This window comes from Myotis yumanensis, unplaced genomic scaffold (genome assembly GCF_028538775.1).
Source record: "Myotis yumanensis isolate MYYU_CA2020_CCGP unplaced genomic scaffold, mMyoYum1.0.hap1 SCAF_8, whole genome shotgun sequence".
NCBI lineage: Eukaryota > Metazoa > Chordata > Mammalia > Chiroptera > Vespertilionidae > Myotis > Myotis yumanensis.
In genome coordinates, this window is record NW_027223759.1 from 73,606,561 (window position 1) to 73,622,267 (window position 15,707).

General features: G+C 41.1%; 1 protein-coding gene across 1 annotated transcript in view; it reads right to left on the reverse strand.

The window, feature by feature from the left end:
* The window catches only part of THSD7B (thrombospondin type 1 domain containing 7B), an 838,394-nt gene that overhangs the window by 44,313 nt on the left and 778,374 nt on the right, over window positions 1-15,707 (reverse strand). Inside the window, exons 18-20 of the mRNA XM_070423466.1 lie at window positions 6,820-6,961; window positions 4,845-4,960; window positions 2,790-2,907 (exon numbers count right to left, since the gene is read on the reverse strand). Coding sequence (XP_070279567.1) covers window positions 2,790-2,907; window positions 4,845-4,960; window positions 6,820-6,961 — 376 coding nt within the window. The remainder of the gene's footprint in view (window positions 1-2,789; window positions 2,908-4,844; window positions 4,961-6,819; window positions 6,962-15,707) is intronic.

A 15,707-nucleotide genomic window follows, 5' to 3' on the forward strand; every position in this document is an offset into this window, starting at 1 on the left:
AGAGGAAAACAAGGGTTCAGACTTGCATTTTTAAAAGTTCACTCAGGCTATGACTACAGCATATGGATTTCCAGTGAGGTAAAAGGATGAGCTATGAGAGTGGGAGATGAGAGTGACTGAGCCTATGGAATAATCTTTAAAAGATTCTAGGGAGTTTTTGACAGCTTTCTACTGCTGGTGGGTAGGAAGATGGAGCTGGAAATAACATATCCCAGGTACCTTCATACATCACATCATTTAGTTCTCAAATAAAAAAAAAAGTGCCTCCTAGTATAATATGTGCATGAATTCCATTTTATAGATGTAGAAGCTGAGATTCAGTGTGAGAATGACAAAAGGGTCCCTGGATAGTCAAGGCCAATGGGAACACAGAGGCCTTGTTGTCAAATACACCAGAATGGCCAAGGCCGCACTGAACATGAGCCTAATCAGAGTGCCCAAGGCCAAGATACCACACACAGCTGCAAGGCCGCAGCGATCTCACGGTACGCTGTGCCCTTCTGTAACCCAAATGATGGATGTCACTGTTGGCTACTAGCCTTCTTTGTCTCTGGAGTAATAAACAGGCTCCTGACCAGCCAGTGAGAGAGAACAGCTGGGCAGAGCAGAGGCTAGAGAGCTCAGACGGAGTTGAGAGGTGGTATTGTAAGGCTAAGAGCTCAGAGAGAGCCAGTGTGCTGAGCCAGAGAGCTTAGGTACCACTAAGATGTGAGGTGGTGAGTCTAGGAGGCAGTGTGCGGCTGCTCAGATAAGAGCTGTGGGTAGAGACTAATGCTGCATTGTGGGAAAGATGTACATTTTAACCAGCCGGTGTCAGGTTGCCTGCCTGTATGGACTTTGCTGTAAAGGATTGTCTTGTCTGATGGCTATGTGGCCATTGGCTCCTGCAATAAAGACTCAGTCTTACTAATACTAGTATATACCCGCAACCTCCCATGGCTTCTCCGTCTAAGACCTGGCGTCCTAGGAGGCCCAGCCCAAGACAGAGGGGCTCAGACCTGACACCTGTAACAATGAGCAGAGGATAAAAGAGGAGCTTGGACTAAGTGGGAAGGGTTCGAGAAGGAACCAGCCCTGGCATAGTCGGGAGCAATTGAGAAGAATATCTGGACTCAGAGCAACTCAGACCAGCAGAGCCGTGCAGAGCGTCAGAGCGTGCCCCTGCTGTCTGACACTCGGAAAACTTAATTGGCTTCAACAGCTGCACTACGAGCCCGAATCTACACAACTTTAAAGCAGATGCCCATGCAAATTACGCCATGCTGCTGATCAGAAAATTTGAGCAATTCTAGATCAATCACTGAAATGTTGGTCCCAAACTTGCCATTTAGTTTTCAGAGGTTCTTGGCAGGCTCTAAATTGTGCAGGAAATGGCACATTCTGTTTGGATATTGTGATTCCTCTATTTCATTTCGAGTCATGCTCTTTGCAGAAATAGTTTTCAGTTTCATTAGCCACCTTTTCTTAATAATATTCTGCTACTGTTTTTAGCTCTGCCCTTTCCAGGGTCTTCAGCGGAATCCACAGACAAGCCCCCTTTCCTTGGTGCACCCTGCCTCAGTTTTTCAGATAGCCTCACACAAGGCCCCAGCACATGCCTCATGAGCAGCTCAGAAAGGAGCCCGTTTCTAGTGCCAGTGATCCAGTCACAGGACTTTTAGACAACTGCTTCCAAATACCGCGGCACCCCCTCCTCCACCCCAATTTCATGGTGCCTCCAGCTTGCCGTTCATCTTGCCTCCTTCTCCTCTGATTAGTGCCTATTCCAAATTTCTGACATTTACTCATGATAAACTCTAACTCTCTTTCAGGACTAGAGAGCTATCCCAAACCACATTTGTGTTCATTCCTGTTACACTCTTTTTTTAAAAAAAAAAAAATGTTTTTTTATTGATTTTAGAGAGAAAGGAAGAGAGAGGTAGAAGCATCCATTGGCTGCCTACTGGGCATCGAACCCACAACCCAGGCACATGTCCTGACCAGGAATCGAACTGGCGATCTCTCAGTGCATGGAACGGCACTCAACCAACTGAGCCACACCAGTCAGGGCCCTGTTACACTCCTGTTACACTCCTTGCACGGGCACATGTTGTGGTCCCTACTGCAGCCTGGTGGCTGGACTGCTCCGCTGTCTATGTTTCTGAGTATCAGTTGCCTTCTGCATTCCTTGCCATTATGGAAACTTATTTCCTGCCTCACCTCCTTGTATAGAGCTGGGGCAGGGGCTAAATTTTGTCTAGTAGAATATAAATGAGAAAGATGTATGGTCCTTCTAACCTCTTCCATAAAAACCTCCACAGAATCAGCTGGGTATAACCCTCCTGAGAAACTTGGTTATTTTAAAGTGGTAGAGCCTTCTTCGATCTGTATTATTAATTGACTTTGTAAAGCAAAAGCTACTCTACCCTTTTCATGAGTGAAAAATTAGTCTAGTCTATGATGTTAAGCCACTTTGATTTGGGCGTTTACCTGACACAGGAGCCAGCTTTACTCATACAAAACATACTCCTTCCAAAAACAGAGGCCAACATTTTTATAATTGGTTGAGCTTCCGACCTTTTGGATAAACACTCTCCCACATGGCCAGCAGCTCCTCTGGTGAGGGCCACTGTTCGCAGGCAGTTCTTCAATCTCTGCCTGATCGTTAAGGAACTGAGAGGAGGCCAGCTTCTCTCTACTCCGCGTGTCAGCCTCATGTTGCCTCCAGTTGGCCAGCATGCCTTATGCCCGTTTGTTAGGCCACAGCATACTGAATTGTTCAGTGTGAACATACACAGGGGACCACATACCTCCATGGCCACAAGTCTGTGAGCACTCGGTCCAAGCTGTCCACTCCGAGAGCTGACAGTTGACCACACATTCCACCAGGCAGTGAATGCTCATTCTCTGTGGCTTCGCCAAGTTACGCTGCAGATGGAAATGAAATGTGATTTCAGTGGATAATTCAAATCAACATCAAGTCAAAACATTATCCTTCTATGGGAAAGACTGCCCTTTATTCTTTGATAATAATCTTTTACATTTTTTTGGGGGGGGAGGATATCCTTTCTTATTTAAATTGATGGCAATTGCATAAAACGGCTGTCCTTACCTCACAAAATCAAAATTGTCAGCCAAAATTTTTTTATAAACTTTAGAATTGCCTGCAACTAGGGTGCTGGGAAAGCAGGCAGTTACATCCTCTTGGTCACCTGCTCAGCCAGCCGGAGACCAAGAGGATGCTCAGTGTTAAATGCAAGCACCCTGCACTTCTGGGTGAGCCAAAATGAACAGCTAGCTGGGATAAAACATAAATAAAAAACAATAAAGCCCAAATCAATAACCCATCTAAAGTTTATTACAAAGACCAATTATGCTAAAAAACATAATCATGGGCTTAATCATGAGGAAAGTTGGTGATAGAATTCGCTTTCCTCTCATCCACTCTGAAACCCATATCTAGGCAAAATCTACAAATTGTCTACTGATCAAGGTAGAAGAGGTCTTAGTGAAAGAAGAAATCATCTAAGAAAAACAGAATAATAAAAAGTTCTGCTTTAGGAATCACATACCATGTGCTCATTGAGGAAAACTTTGACTTTCAACACATGTTAGGTGTTAGCATTGTCCATACCAAGCTGAAATTAATGATGACTTGGCAAGTGGGCAACATGGCCGTTACCACAGGGAATGTATGATCCATACACGATGTATGGATATTCTAGTTAGGTTAATGATTTGGGGCTTCTTTAAACTAATATTTAAAAAATATATATTTGTTGGGCATATGGTATTGGAAAGCAGAGAAACTGATTTTTCTATTAATGAAAACTTTATATCTTTCTTTGTATCAAAATAAAAGATTTATTATACATATTGAATGTAAGATTTTTCACTTATTTGGAGTTGTTGTACATTGTGAATTTATTTTTCTTGAAGCCTACAACTTCTTGAGAAGCAGAGGAGATGAAATAAAATGTTAAATAAATCACTGACTTCTGGTAGACAGAACTCTGGCATTTGTTAGCCAGTTTCAGAATTTCACCAAATGGGACATCCGATTTCAGATGGTCTGGTCTCGAGTTGGTGTTGGTCTATAGCTATGTGTTTGGTTTAGAGAGTGTGTGGTCATGACAATATATAACATGTTAAATCAGGTTAGAGGAGGAAGGTTTTGTTTTGATATTAATTTTTACTTGTGTACTTCCCTTATGTTAGGAGACCTGGGACAACGATTATTTTGCCAGGTTAAGAAAAGTTACTGTGGTGATCTGAATTAACTGGCCCCATATTTTCCATTTATTTGAAAGATTGTTTTAGTGATTCCTATAATGTGAAAGCATATTGTCATATTTATTTCTATTATATTTCCCCTTTAGTGCTTTTCACTTGTACATTGGGAAGCAATGCTGACTTCTTTGGAACAGCTTTTATACAAACTTTATATAGTTTATCACAGGTAGAAAAGGGAAAAAATTCTGAACCTGCTCATTTGAAATTTGGTAGGGAGACATTTTAACTTAGCTTGAGAAGGAGAATACAACTGAATTAATTATATAACAATCAGATACTAAGAAAGCAGAGTATTCTAATAGCAAATGTCAGTGTTCATCATATATGGAATGGACAGTGTTTATCACATATGCAGATGAATAACCTGTCCAATACAGAGTCATATCTAAATATCATATCACCTGATATCAATAGTTTGTTGGTCAGCAAGTACAACTAAATAAGTTCCTGAAAATCATAAGAAATATTTTTTAACGAACTCACATCCCCAGTGCCAATGACCTTTCCCAGTCATTGTGATGAAGTTGAAACTATATTCTATTACCAATTGAAAACAAATATAAACAGATTACCTGCTCACATTGGTCCATGCTGACTGGCTTGCCGTCACTGCGCACACAGCTCAGAAGGCGGGTCCTGACGCCTTGCCCACAGGTCGCATTTTCACTCAGCTGGCACGTGCTCCACTCTACAGGCATAGAATCACCACAGTGAGTTTCAAAATTCTGGGCATGTGAGCAAAACACAATAAACCTAAGGTTATCTGTACTGGTGGAAGACAGTGTGTATGTAACTCTAAAACCACTTCAGCTGGGTTTAAAGACATCATGCAATTATTTCATAGAAAAACAATCAAATTAATATGAGTGAATTAACTTCCTACATGTTCTTTAAGGTAAAAAGCCAAATGTTTGTTAGAAACCATCCCACAGTTGGCTGGGAGGGAAAGGAAAGACACTAACCAGGATGAGAAAGGAAAACAAGTTTGGAATCCTCTATTTGCTGGGGATAGTTGAGAGAGAAAATAACCCAGAAATGAAGCTAGTCTTTGATGTGAACTTGAAAATGTTTTCAAGGAATAAATATAATTAGCTAAACAATTTGGTACAGTGAAGCCAAAAAAGGCGCTTAAGAAAAGAAAGAGTTCAACCTATTTAGAACTATATAGCCTGTTCTCAAAACTCTAATTTTTAAAAATTATTCTCATCAAAGAAGGTTTTATAGATTTGGCTCATTGCATTACAAAGTAGACAACTTTGAGTTAGTATAAATTCTCTTGCTTCTTAAAAATTTTTTATTGTTGGTGTGGGTACAAAGGAAGATCCTTGATCATATGCAATGAGACCCTTTTTAAGGAGATTTTCCATAATTGTTAGATGATCTAAGTTTAACAAGAATAACAAACTTTGTATGATGAAATCAGTGTTTTAAAAGACACGCTCTTCCAGTAAAGCAAATTTAGTTGTATTTCTGAAAAAATTTCTATGAAAATCAAGGTTCTGACACACCTTTAGCTAAAGAAAAAGAGGAGCCCTAACCAGTTTGGCTCAGTGGATAGAGCATTGGCCTGCGGACTGAAAGGTCTCAGGTTCGATTCTGGTCAAGGGCATGTACCTTGGTTGCGGGCACATCACCAGTAGGAGGTGTGCAGGAGGCAGCTGATCCATGTTTCTCTCTCATCGATGCTTCTAACTCTCTATCCCTCTCCCTTCCTCTCTATAAAAATGCAATAAAATATATTTTAAAAAAAAGAAAAAGAGGAAAACATGAGATCATCTTCACCTATAAACACAATCATACAGCCCCACAGAATTTACCACAAAGTTTTCTACATGAGAAATCTCAGCAGCGCCACTGGGATGTCAGTGGGGAATTTGTTCTAGAAACCAGTATTTCTCTGCCCCTGCAGGCAGGGGGCAGGTTGGATATCAGTATTGAGTTCAATACTGAGACTTAACATGGTTCCACATTTTGTGGCATTTTGTATATCTGTTACTGCAGGAAATGGTGAGTAGCAGATCAATGTAACTAAACAGTCTTTGGTATTAGACACTGTGTTGTCCAGGAAAAAGCTAAGCATTTGGCTGAATAATAAGGCTGTTATGATTCCCACTGCCTCTCAAACATCCCTGTCCAGCAGGCCTACCATTCATCCTTACTGAGACCCATAGAACAAGTGCATCACAAGCTTGAAGTTCTTGAAGAAATAGAGACCATTAAAGAGCTACATTCTGTGACAGAATGATTATATTCTTTCCTAAATGATAAAATATCCCATCATATTTTTTATTGTTTCAGTTTAGCATGGCTTAATTCAACTTGATTCTGAAACTTTGTCAATCTTTGTAAGCATCTTTGAATTCAGAGATTCTAGGTGGTATTGCTGAATCTACGTGACGAGAGTGGGCATCTGAAGGGGCACTGGAAATGTCAAATCCTCAGCCTGCTGTGCAATGGATTCACACATTCTACTGGCAGTCCTAACCTGGAGAACAAAAACCTATGCAAACATACCCCGTTAGTCAGTGCTACGGGAAAAGGGCATACCTGTCAGGTTGTACTGGAACTGGAAGCAGTTTTCATTCAGGAGGCAAGGCCGCACCTGGGAGTCTTCAGCACATGTCCTGGAGCTCAGCGAGGGTCTCAGCAGATGGCGGGTTCTTCTCTGCATTGTGTGGGGATCACATGACTATGAAAATCAAAGAGCAGGCAGAGTTAGGAAAGGCCCAGAGTTCGTTGATAAATCATGATTATCTGTATACATGTCGGCATATGTACAGTAACTACAGGGAAGAGACTATTGAAAATATTAAACATAATATTTAGAACATAAAATCATTCTGTGATTCAATGAAGATAGTTTTTGGTTTTGTCACTTGACCACTCTTTCTTTTTTTGTTGTTGTTGTGGCAAAGCACATAGAGACCATTTTCATCAATTAAATGTACTCTCGAATAGGCTGCCCCTTAGCAAGAGATTAATTCATTTTGAATGTTTAAATTAATGTAAAAAGGAAGACTGTCCTTTTGCCCTCAGATAGTCTAACCCAATAGAAATAACCTTACAGAACATTTTAATGAGAAAATCATTTTTAAAACCCTGGAACAAACAGATACACAGAGAATTATGAAACCAGTATTGCCAATAGACCAGAACTTTCCTATTTGGGAGGCTCTCTGAGCCACCGAAGACAAGCCACTGCATGTCGTGGCCTTTTCAACAAAATAAATGTATACATGTGAACCTCAGATCTCCTGCCAATATCACTTTTCCTGTGGGTCCACATGTTCTCTCATATAATGCCCTTGATCCTAGTAAACCTACCAGCCACATCTTCAAGCTCCTTCTATTGGAGTAATCTCCTTTCAGCCATCCTATATTCGCTCCTTCCTCTTTCTCAGAACAATAATCAGGTCTTCATCAGTGACAGTAATTCTTTTACTAAAGATAAATTCTTTCCTAAGTAACATTCCACCCATGCTCAGGAATTGTTCTATATATGCTTCTAAACAAAGATACATACACATACACTTATATGTTACACCTGCCCTTATATATTATTATTCGTTGTTACTCTGGATTCTCCCTTTTTTATAAACTCACTAGAGGCCTGGTGCACAAAAATTTGTGCACTCGGGGGGGGGGGGGGGCGGAAGAGGGGGTCCCTCAGCCCGGCCTGTGCCCTCTCGAAGTCGGGGACCCCTCAGGAGATAACGGCCTGCTGGCTTAGGCCTGCTCCTGGGTGGCAGAGGGCAGGCCCAATCCCTAGGTACAGCCCCTGGTTGGGCTCAGAGCAGGGCCGATTGGGGAGTTGGGGTGCCGCCCCCTGTCATGCACAGAGCAGGGCGGATTGGGAGGTTGTGATACCACCCTCAGTCACGCTCAGGGTAGGGCTGATTGGGGGGTTGGGGCACCGCCCCCTATCACACTCAAGGGCAGGGTTGATGGGGAGGTTGCGGCGCCACCCCCTGTCACGCACAGAGCAGGGCCAATCAGGGGGTTGGGGCACTGCCCCCTGCACAGAGCAGGGCCCATCAGGGGGGTTGGGGTGCTGCCCCCTGTCACGCACAGAGCAGGGCCAATCAGGGGGTTGGGGAGCTCCCCCCTGTCATGCACAGAGCAGGGTCCATCAGGGGGTTGAGGAGCTCCCCCCTGTCACTCACAGAGTAGGGCCGATAGGGGAGTTAGGGCGCCGCCCCCTGTCACAGAGCTGGGCCAATCAGGGGGTTGGGGCGCTGCCACTCTCACACTCAGGGCAGGGCCGATGGGGAGGTTATGGCTCTACCATGTCACACACAGAGCAGGGCCTGTGTGTGGGGGGGCGGGGTTTGGGGCGCCGCACCCTGTCACACACAGAGCCGCAGGGCGATCAGGGGGTTTGGGCGCTGATCCCGGTGCTGGGAGGCATATTACCCTTTTACTATATAGGATAGAGGCCTGGGGGCCGGCTGGTTTGCCCTGAAAGGTGTCCTGGATCAGGGTGGGGGTCCCCACTGGGGTGCCTGACCAATCTGGGTGAGGAGCTGAGGGCTGCTTTCAGGCTGGCAATTGAGTGAAGCTCCCGACCACTCCTTTTTTTCTTTTTCTTTTTTTTTAATTCTGGGCCAGCTTTAGCTCTGGCTCTAGCTCTGAGGCTTCCGCTGCTATAATTGAAACAATGTATAACTCTAGCTCTGAGATCCCGGCTGGCTGAAAGCTTTTTTTCTGGGGTTTTGTTTAGCTTCTATATTTGCAACATAGTTTCTTAGAGTTGTAGCTCAGAGGCCGGCAAGTCAGGCGGGAACGTTGCAGTCTGCAGTCACTGAAGCAAGCAAGCTTCATGTTCGCTTCCAGCTGCCTGGCTGCCGGCCGCCATCGTGGCTGACAGTTAATTTGCATAAGGATATGCTGATTAGCCAATGGGAAGGGTAGCGGTCGTACGCCAATTATCACGTTTCTCTTTTATTAGTGTAGATTGAGGGCATGATTTCTACTTGTCATGTCACTTCCTGAAATCTTGGTATATATTTTATACAGTGGTTGTTCAATGAAAACCATTAAATATGGTCAAATCAACACAATTCCAGACGCAGAAATCTCAAGAGGCACAGACATACTTAAACACTGGGAGAAATAAAAATCTCTGAATTAAGGTAACCGGACCATCATTTTAGTATTTGGGATATTTTGTTTATTTTTATTCTTTTTACCTTTTCAGATATGATAGATAGCAAGAGCACAACCTGTAAACTGAATCTTCACTGCTATTAATCAAAATGATAATGTTGGATTGCACTGAACTATGCAGGGAAATGCCACAATTTTTTTTTTAATTTCAAGTGTTTGGAGCCATTGGAAGACATTTACTATTCATTTGACTTTATAGTTGGATAACCTGCCAATACTTGTAGTTTTATATTTTAATTGTATTGAATGATCAAGAAGTGCCATTAAAACTAGGTAATTATTGATTATCTATAAATGAATCCCTTGATAAATGCTTACTAATAATTTATTATTAGTTCACTAATTAATTTGTTCACATGAGAAGGAATAATAACTTAAGTAATTTGCCAATAAAATAATATGAAATTATCTTGGTAGATACTCCTGATTACTTCTTTTCTACCTTAAAATAATGTCTGAACTAAGTGAGTATGTGTAAAGACTAAGTGCCAGTTTAGTGTAAACCATCAAATAAAGCAAAAGAGAAACAACACACGCACACATGTATGTACAAATGAAATTGTTAGGTAACCTTGAACAACTCACTTATATACTCTGTTCTCATTTCCTTATCTAAACCTAGGTAAGAAAGGGGTATCATTTTATAAGATTTAAAATTTTCCTCACAGTATTATCACACTCTAGTGTCAAAGATTGCTGGATATGATTTTAAAATATCCTCTGGAACCTAACCTGTCATTCATAGCCATGTAAAAGTTGGTAACCACTTTCTGGAAATTAACATACTGAAAAACAACACTGTAGCTAACTCTCTCACTAACACTTCTTCCATAAAAACAGGCAAAGAGGGGAGCATGAGTGACTAAGATCTATAAACACAATCTAACTTAAACTTAGGCAGTATTTTCATATTCCACCTTATAAAGATTGTCCTTGCACTGCTTAGAGGTGATAGATGGGGTAGGATTTCTCCTTATTTTTCTCTCTGTGAGCCATTTATAAATTCATACAAGTTCATATAATAATGGATTGGTCACAAGGATATGGGGATGGAGCTAAGAAAAAAAGAATAAAGGAGGCTTACATCTGGTTGATTTCTTTACTGGATCAAGACTCCCAAATATAAACCTGGATCTCCTGTTTTCTATAAACTATATACATATAAAAGCCTAAGTGACCGAATGACCAGAACAACCAGTTGCTATGACGTGCACTGACCACCAGGGGAAGATGTTCAATGCAGGAGCTGCCCTCTGGTGATCAATGCACTCCCACAGTGGGAGCACCACTCAGCTGACCAACCGGTCCCGGCGGCCCACCAGCCCTGCAGCAGCCACTCCCTCCTTCAGTAGTCCTGCAGGTCCAATCTGGAGAACAGGCCAGGCACCAATGGACCAGCACCTCCGGCATGATCCTGACAGCACTGCTGGTCTCCTGGAACTTGGCCTAGGACAACACGGCCGCTTCCCCTCCCTAGATGCTCTGCAAGGAAGAAACAATATAAAAGTGGCTGCCAGGTAGCTCCTGACAACCAGTGCGAATGTCAGTGGGACGGATCCGGATCCTGGGCCGGCAAGGGCATTCCACAGCCTGCCCCGGAGGGCTGATCACATCCGCCCCTCACCACCTCTTTCAGGACCCCACCTGTGCATGAATTTATGTACCAGGCCTCTAGTATTTATATAAAGACATTTTGTCGACTTTCTAAAAAAAAAGTGAGAAAGCAATGTGTTGATTACTAACCTAAAGTAAACTCTAAGTCACTTCCATGATAAAGATCAGTGTTACGTAGCTCAAGTTCATTTGCTAGGAAAGGAAATGACCAATAAGATCAGTTATAGTACTCCTCACTTATTCACAATTTTGCTTTCTGTGGTTTCAGATACCCAATGTCCAAAAATATTAAATGGAAAATTTCAAAAATAAGCAATTCATAAGGTTTAAATTGTTCATGGTTCTTGGTAGTGTGATATAATCTCGCACCACCTCACCTGTTATGTGAATCATCCCTTTGTCTGGTGTATCCACACTCTGTATGACCTCCACCCATTAGTCACTTCATATTTGTCTCAGTTTTCAGATCAATTGTTGTGGTATTACAGCACTTGTGTTCAAGATACCATTATTTTACTTAATAAAGGCCCCAAAGAGTAATGATGCTGACAATCTGGATATGCCAAAGAATATTCCTTTAAGTAAAAAGGTGTGTGTATAAGTATAGGAATAAAAGATAGTATATAAAAGGTTCAGTACTATCCATGGTTTCAGGCATCCACTGGAGGTATTGGAATGTATCCTCCACAAGTGAAAAAAATAACAACTACTATAGTGTCTTGTACATATAACCCTTTAAGAGATTAGACTTTCTAACTTATTACCTTTCAAAACCAGCACTTACCATAGAGTTCAATCATTCCTTACGACATTATTTCTTCACACCTTTTGTTCTTTCTAGCAATAGAGCCTTTACCCATAGGTCTGACCTCAATATGTGTATTTATTTGTCAAAATTAAATCAAATATCCCTTCTATCATCCTCTACTGACTTCCTTGCTCCCTATAAATGGAACCACCTTATGTAGTACACATTTCCACTGCACTTGTACATGTATTGATGTGTGTGTTCCTTCCCAGGGGTTATGTAAAAAAAAAGAGCCCATGTCTTAATTTTCCTGGAAATTAGAGGCTTGCTCTGTGTCTGCCATACAGTATGAAAATAATAAACATTTGTTGTGTAGAATAATTTGGTTTTCTTCAGCAATACGACTAAAATTTTGTAAGCGGCCATTAGCAGAGAAATGGTCAACCCTGGACTATGGTCATCTTGCCTGAATGTAAGGATTCCCCATAAGCCTGTATCTGAGGGAATAGAATCATTTCTGTAATTCTCATAATTTTTTATAAAATTTAGATGACAGCTTTTTTATACACCAATAATGAACTCAAAGAAAGAGAAACTAAAAAAGCAATCCCATTTACCATTGCAACAAAAACATTAAGATACCTAGGAATAAATTTAACCAAGGAGATAAAGGACCTGTGCTCAGAAAATTTCAGGGCACTGAAAAAAAGAGATAGAAGACATGAACAAATGAAAGAACATACCATGTTCATGGATTGGTAGAATCAACATCATTAAAATGTCTATACTACCCAAAGCAATCTATAAATTCAATGCAATCCCCATTAAAGTGCTAACAGCATACTTCAAGACCTAGAACAAACTCTCCAAAAAGTCATCTGGAATAAAAAAAGACCCCGAATAGCTGCAGCAATCTTGAGAAAGAAGAAGAATGTTGGAGGGATCACAATACCAGATATCAAGCTATACTACAAAGCCACTGTTTTCAAAGCTGCCTGGTACTGGCACAAGAACAGACATATAGACCAGTGGAACAGAATAGAGATGCCAGAAATCAACCCAAGCCATTATGCTCAATTAATATTTGAGAAAGGAGGCAAGAGCATACAATGGAGTCAATACAGTATCTTCAATAAATGTGTTAGGAAAATTGGACAGATACATGCAAAAAAATGAAACTAGACCACCAACTGACACCATACAGAAAAATAAACTCAAAATGGATAAAAGACAAATGTAAGATGAGAAACCATAAAAATCTTAGAAGAAGCCATAGGCACCAAAATAGCAGACATTTGTCATAGCAGTATCTTTACCGATACAGCTCCTAGGGCAATGGAGACTAAGGAGAAAATAAACAAATGGGACTTCATAAAAATAAAAAAGCTTCTGCACAGCAAAAGAAACCATCAACAAAGCAACAAGAAAGCCCACTGCATGAGAGAACATATTTGCCAATGTTATCTCCGATAAGGGTTTATGCTCCAAAATTTATAGGGAACTCATACAACTTAACAAAAAAAAGATAAACAATCCAATCAAAAAAATGGGCAAAGGACCTAAATAGACACTTTTTGAAAGAGGACATACAAAAAACCAAGATAAATATGAAAACATGCTCAAAGTCATTAATCATCTGAGAGATGCAAATCAAAACAGCAATGAGGTACCATCTAACACCTGATAGGATGGCTATCATCAACAAACGACAAGTGCTGGAGAGGATGCAGAGAAAAAGGAACCCTCCTTCATTGCTGGTGGGAATGCAGACTGGTGCATCCACTATGGAAAACAGTATGGCATTTCCTAAAAAAATTAAAAATGGAACTGCCATTTTACCCAGTAATCCCACTTCTAGGACTATATCCCAAGTATAAAGAAACACCAATCAGAAAGGATATATGCACCTCAATGTTCATAGCAGCACAATTTACAATAGCTAAGATTTGGAAACAGCCTAAATGTCCATGAGCAGATAAGATTAGAAAACTGTGGTACATCTACACAATGGAATACTATGCTGCTGTAAAAAAAGAAGGGATTCTTACCATTTGCAACAGCATGGATGGAACTGGAGAGCATTATGCTAAGTGAAATAAGCCAGTCAGAGAAAGATAAATACTACATGATCTCACTCATTTGTGGAATATAAAGAACATTATAAACTGATGAACAAAAAGAGATACCGAGGCAAAGAAGCATCAAACAGACTGTCAAACTACAGCAGAAAGGCTGGGGAGGAGAGGTCGTAAGAGATCAACTGAAGGACTTGTATGCATGCATATGAGCATAACCAATGGATACAAGACACTGGAGGGGGAGGGGTGAGGGTATGGGAGAGACAGAAGCATTGATCAGACTGTCAAACCTCAGAGGGAAAGTAGGGGAGGGTGGGAGTAAGGAGGAGAGATCAACCAAAGGACTTATATGCAAGCATATAGGCCTAACCAATGGACACAGACAACAGGGGGGTGAGGGCATGAGTGGGGGGGATAGGGGGTAATGTGGGGATAAGGACACATATGTAATAACTTAATCAATAAAAAATTTAAAAAAAAAGTTCTTTGCACTTTACAGTGCAACAAGGAGAGCGATGTCAAAAATATATAGACAATATGCTCAGTAAAATTAAGTGACATGTTATCTCCACAAACCTCAAACTATGAACAGGTGGGACCAATGGTGGAAGTTATAGGACCTCTGTGATATCAGCTTCCAATAAGAGAAAGCAGAAGGTAAAAAATAGCATCTGACATATTCCAGAACATCAAAATGGAAAATTACACCTGAGAGCCAGGAGATTTTTCATAGCCCCAAAGCGGTAACTATCAAGGTTCCACGGAGGGGTTTGAGGAGCTGATGCAGTCTGGGTCCCAGGGACTTGAAACATTAACACTTGGATTGCGGGAAACGAGTTAAGTCGGCTCGCGTGAATTGCGCGTACTCCGCGGGAGCCGTCTTTACTCGGTTCATATAGATTTGCGGTGGAGTGCGGGAAACGTGTAAACTCGGGCCGATTGTAACTGCGTATTACCAAATATTTGTTTGTTTGCCGTTCACAAAGATACCTACCTGCGTATGCGAACCGTTTCATACCCATTGGGGTAATAGGTATCATAAAAATCCCTTGTAAGTAGAGAACACTTTATGGCGCTGGTCGAGTACAATACCGTTAGGGTACCAATGTATTGTTTTCTCATTTTATAACCGATATCCCTGGATATCTCACCATGCAAAGAGAATAGTTATTGAGAAATACTTCTTGTGTCCAGATGTCTTTAGTTTTGAGTTTTGTGAATATTATTACGTGTTTAAACTAACTCTGATTTTGCGCGGGAAACCTAAATAATTGCCCGCGCCATCTTATATTTTGGCTGGAAATTCACCCGACACCGTAGTGTTAATAAGTCAGAGCCCCCTTCCAGGAGGATTTCCTGCAAGAAAATCTGGTGGATAGAGTTTCCAAACTGAGCAAAACAGGGAACTAGTAATAAAGAAAAAGGAGGGGCCTGTAAACAAAGTGGGGAAGGAAAATGAATCCATTAAAATCTCACAAAATAAGCTGTTTTATTTTTGAACACTGAGAGAGGAAGAGAGGGCGAGCGAATGAGAACACACCCTGGACCATGAAGATGGAAGTAGGAAAAAACGACTTCTAAAAGTTCACAAAAAATTGATTTTTCGGAAAAGTAAGCAAAGAAAGGGATTAAATTAAAGCTCCACAAAACAAATTAAAATCTGGCATAATTCCAAGTACTTGTGAATTTAAGTTACTCTGCAAATTTCTTGTCTGGAGATGAACATGGGGAAAAAGAGAATAAAGGTCAGAAACAGCAACACCATAAATTAGAAAGTGCAGCAAAACAAAACAACAAAAAAGGATGGAAAACAGCTGAAAAACTATTTC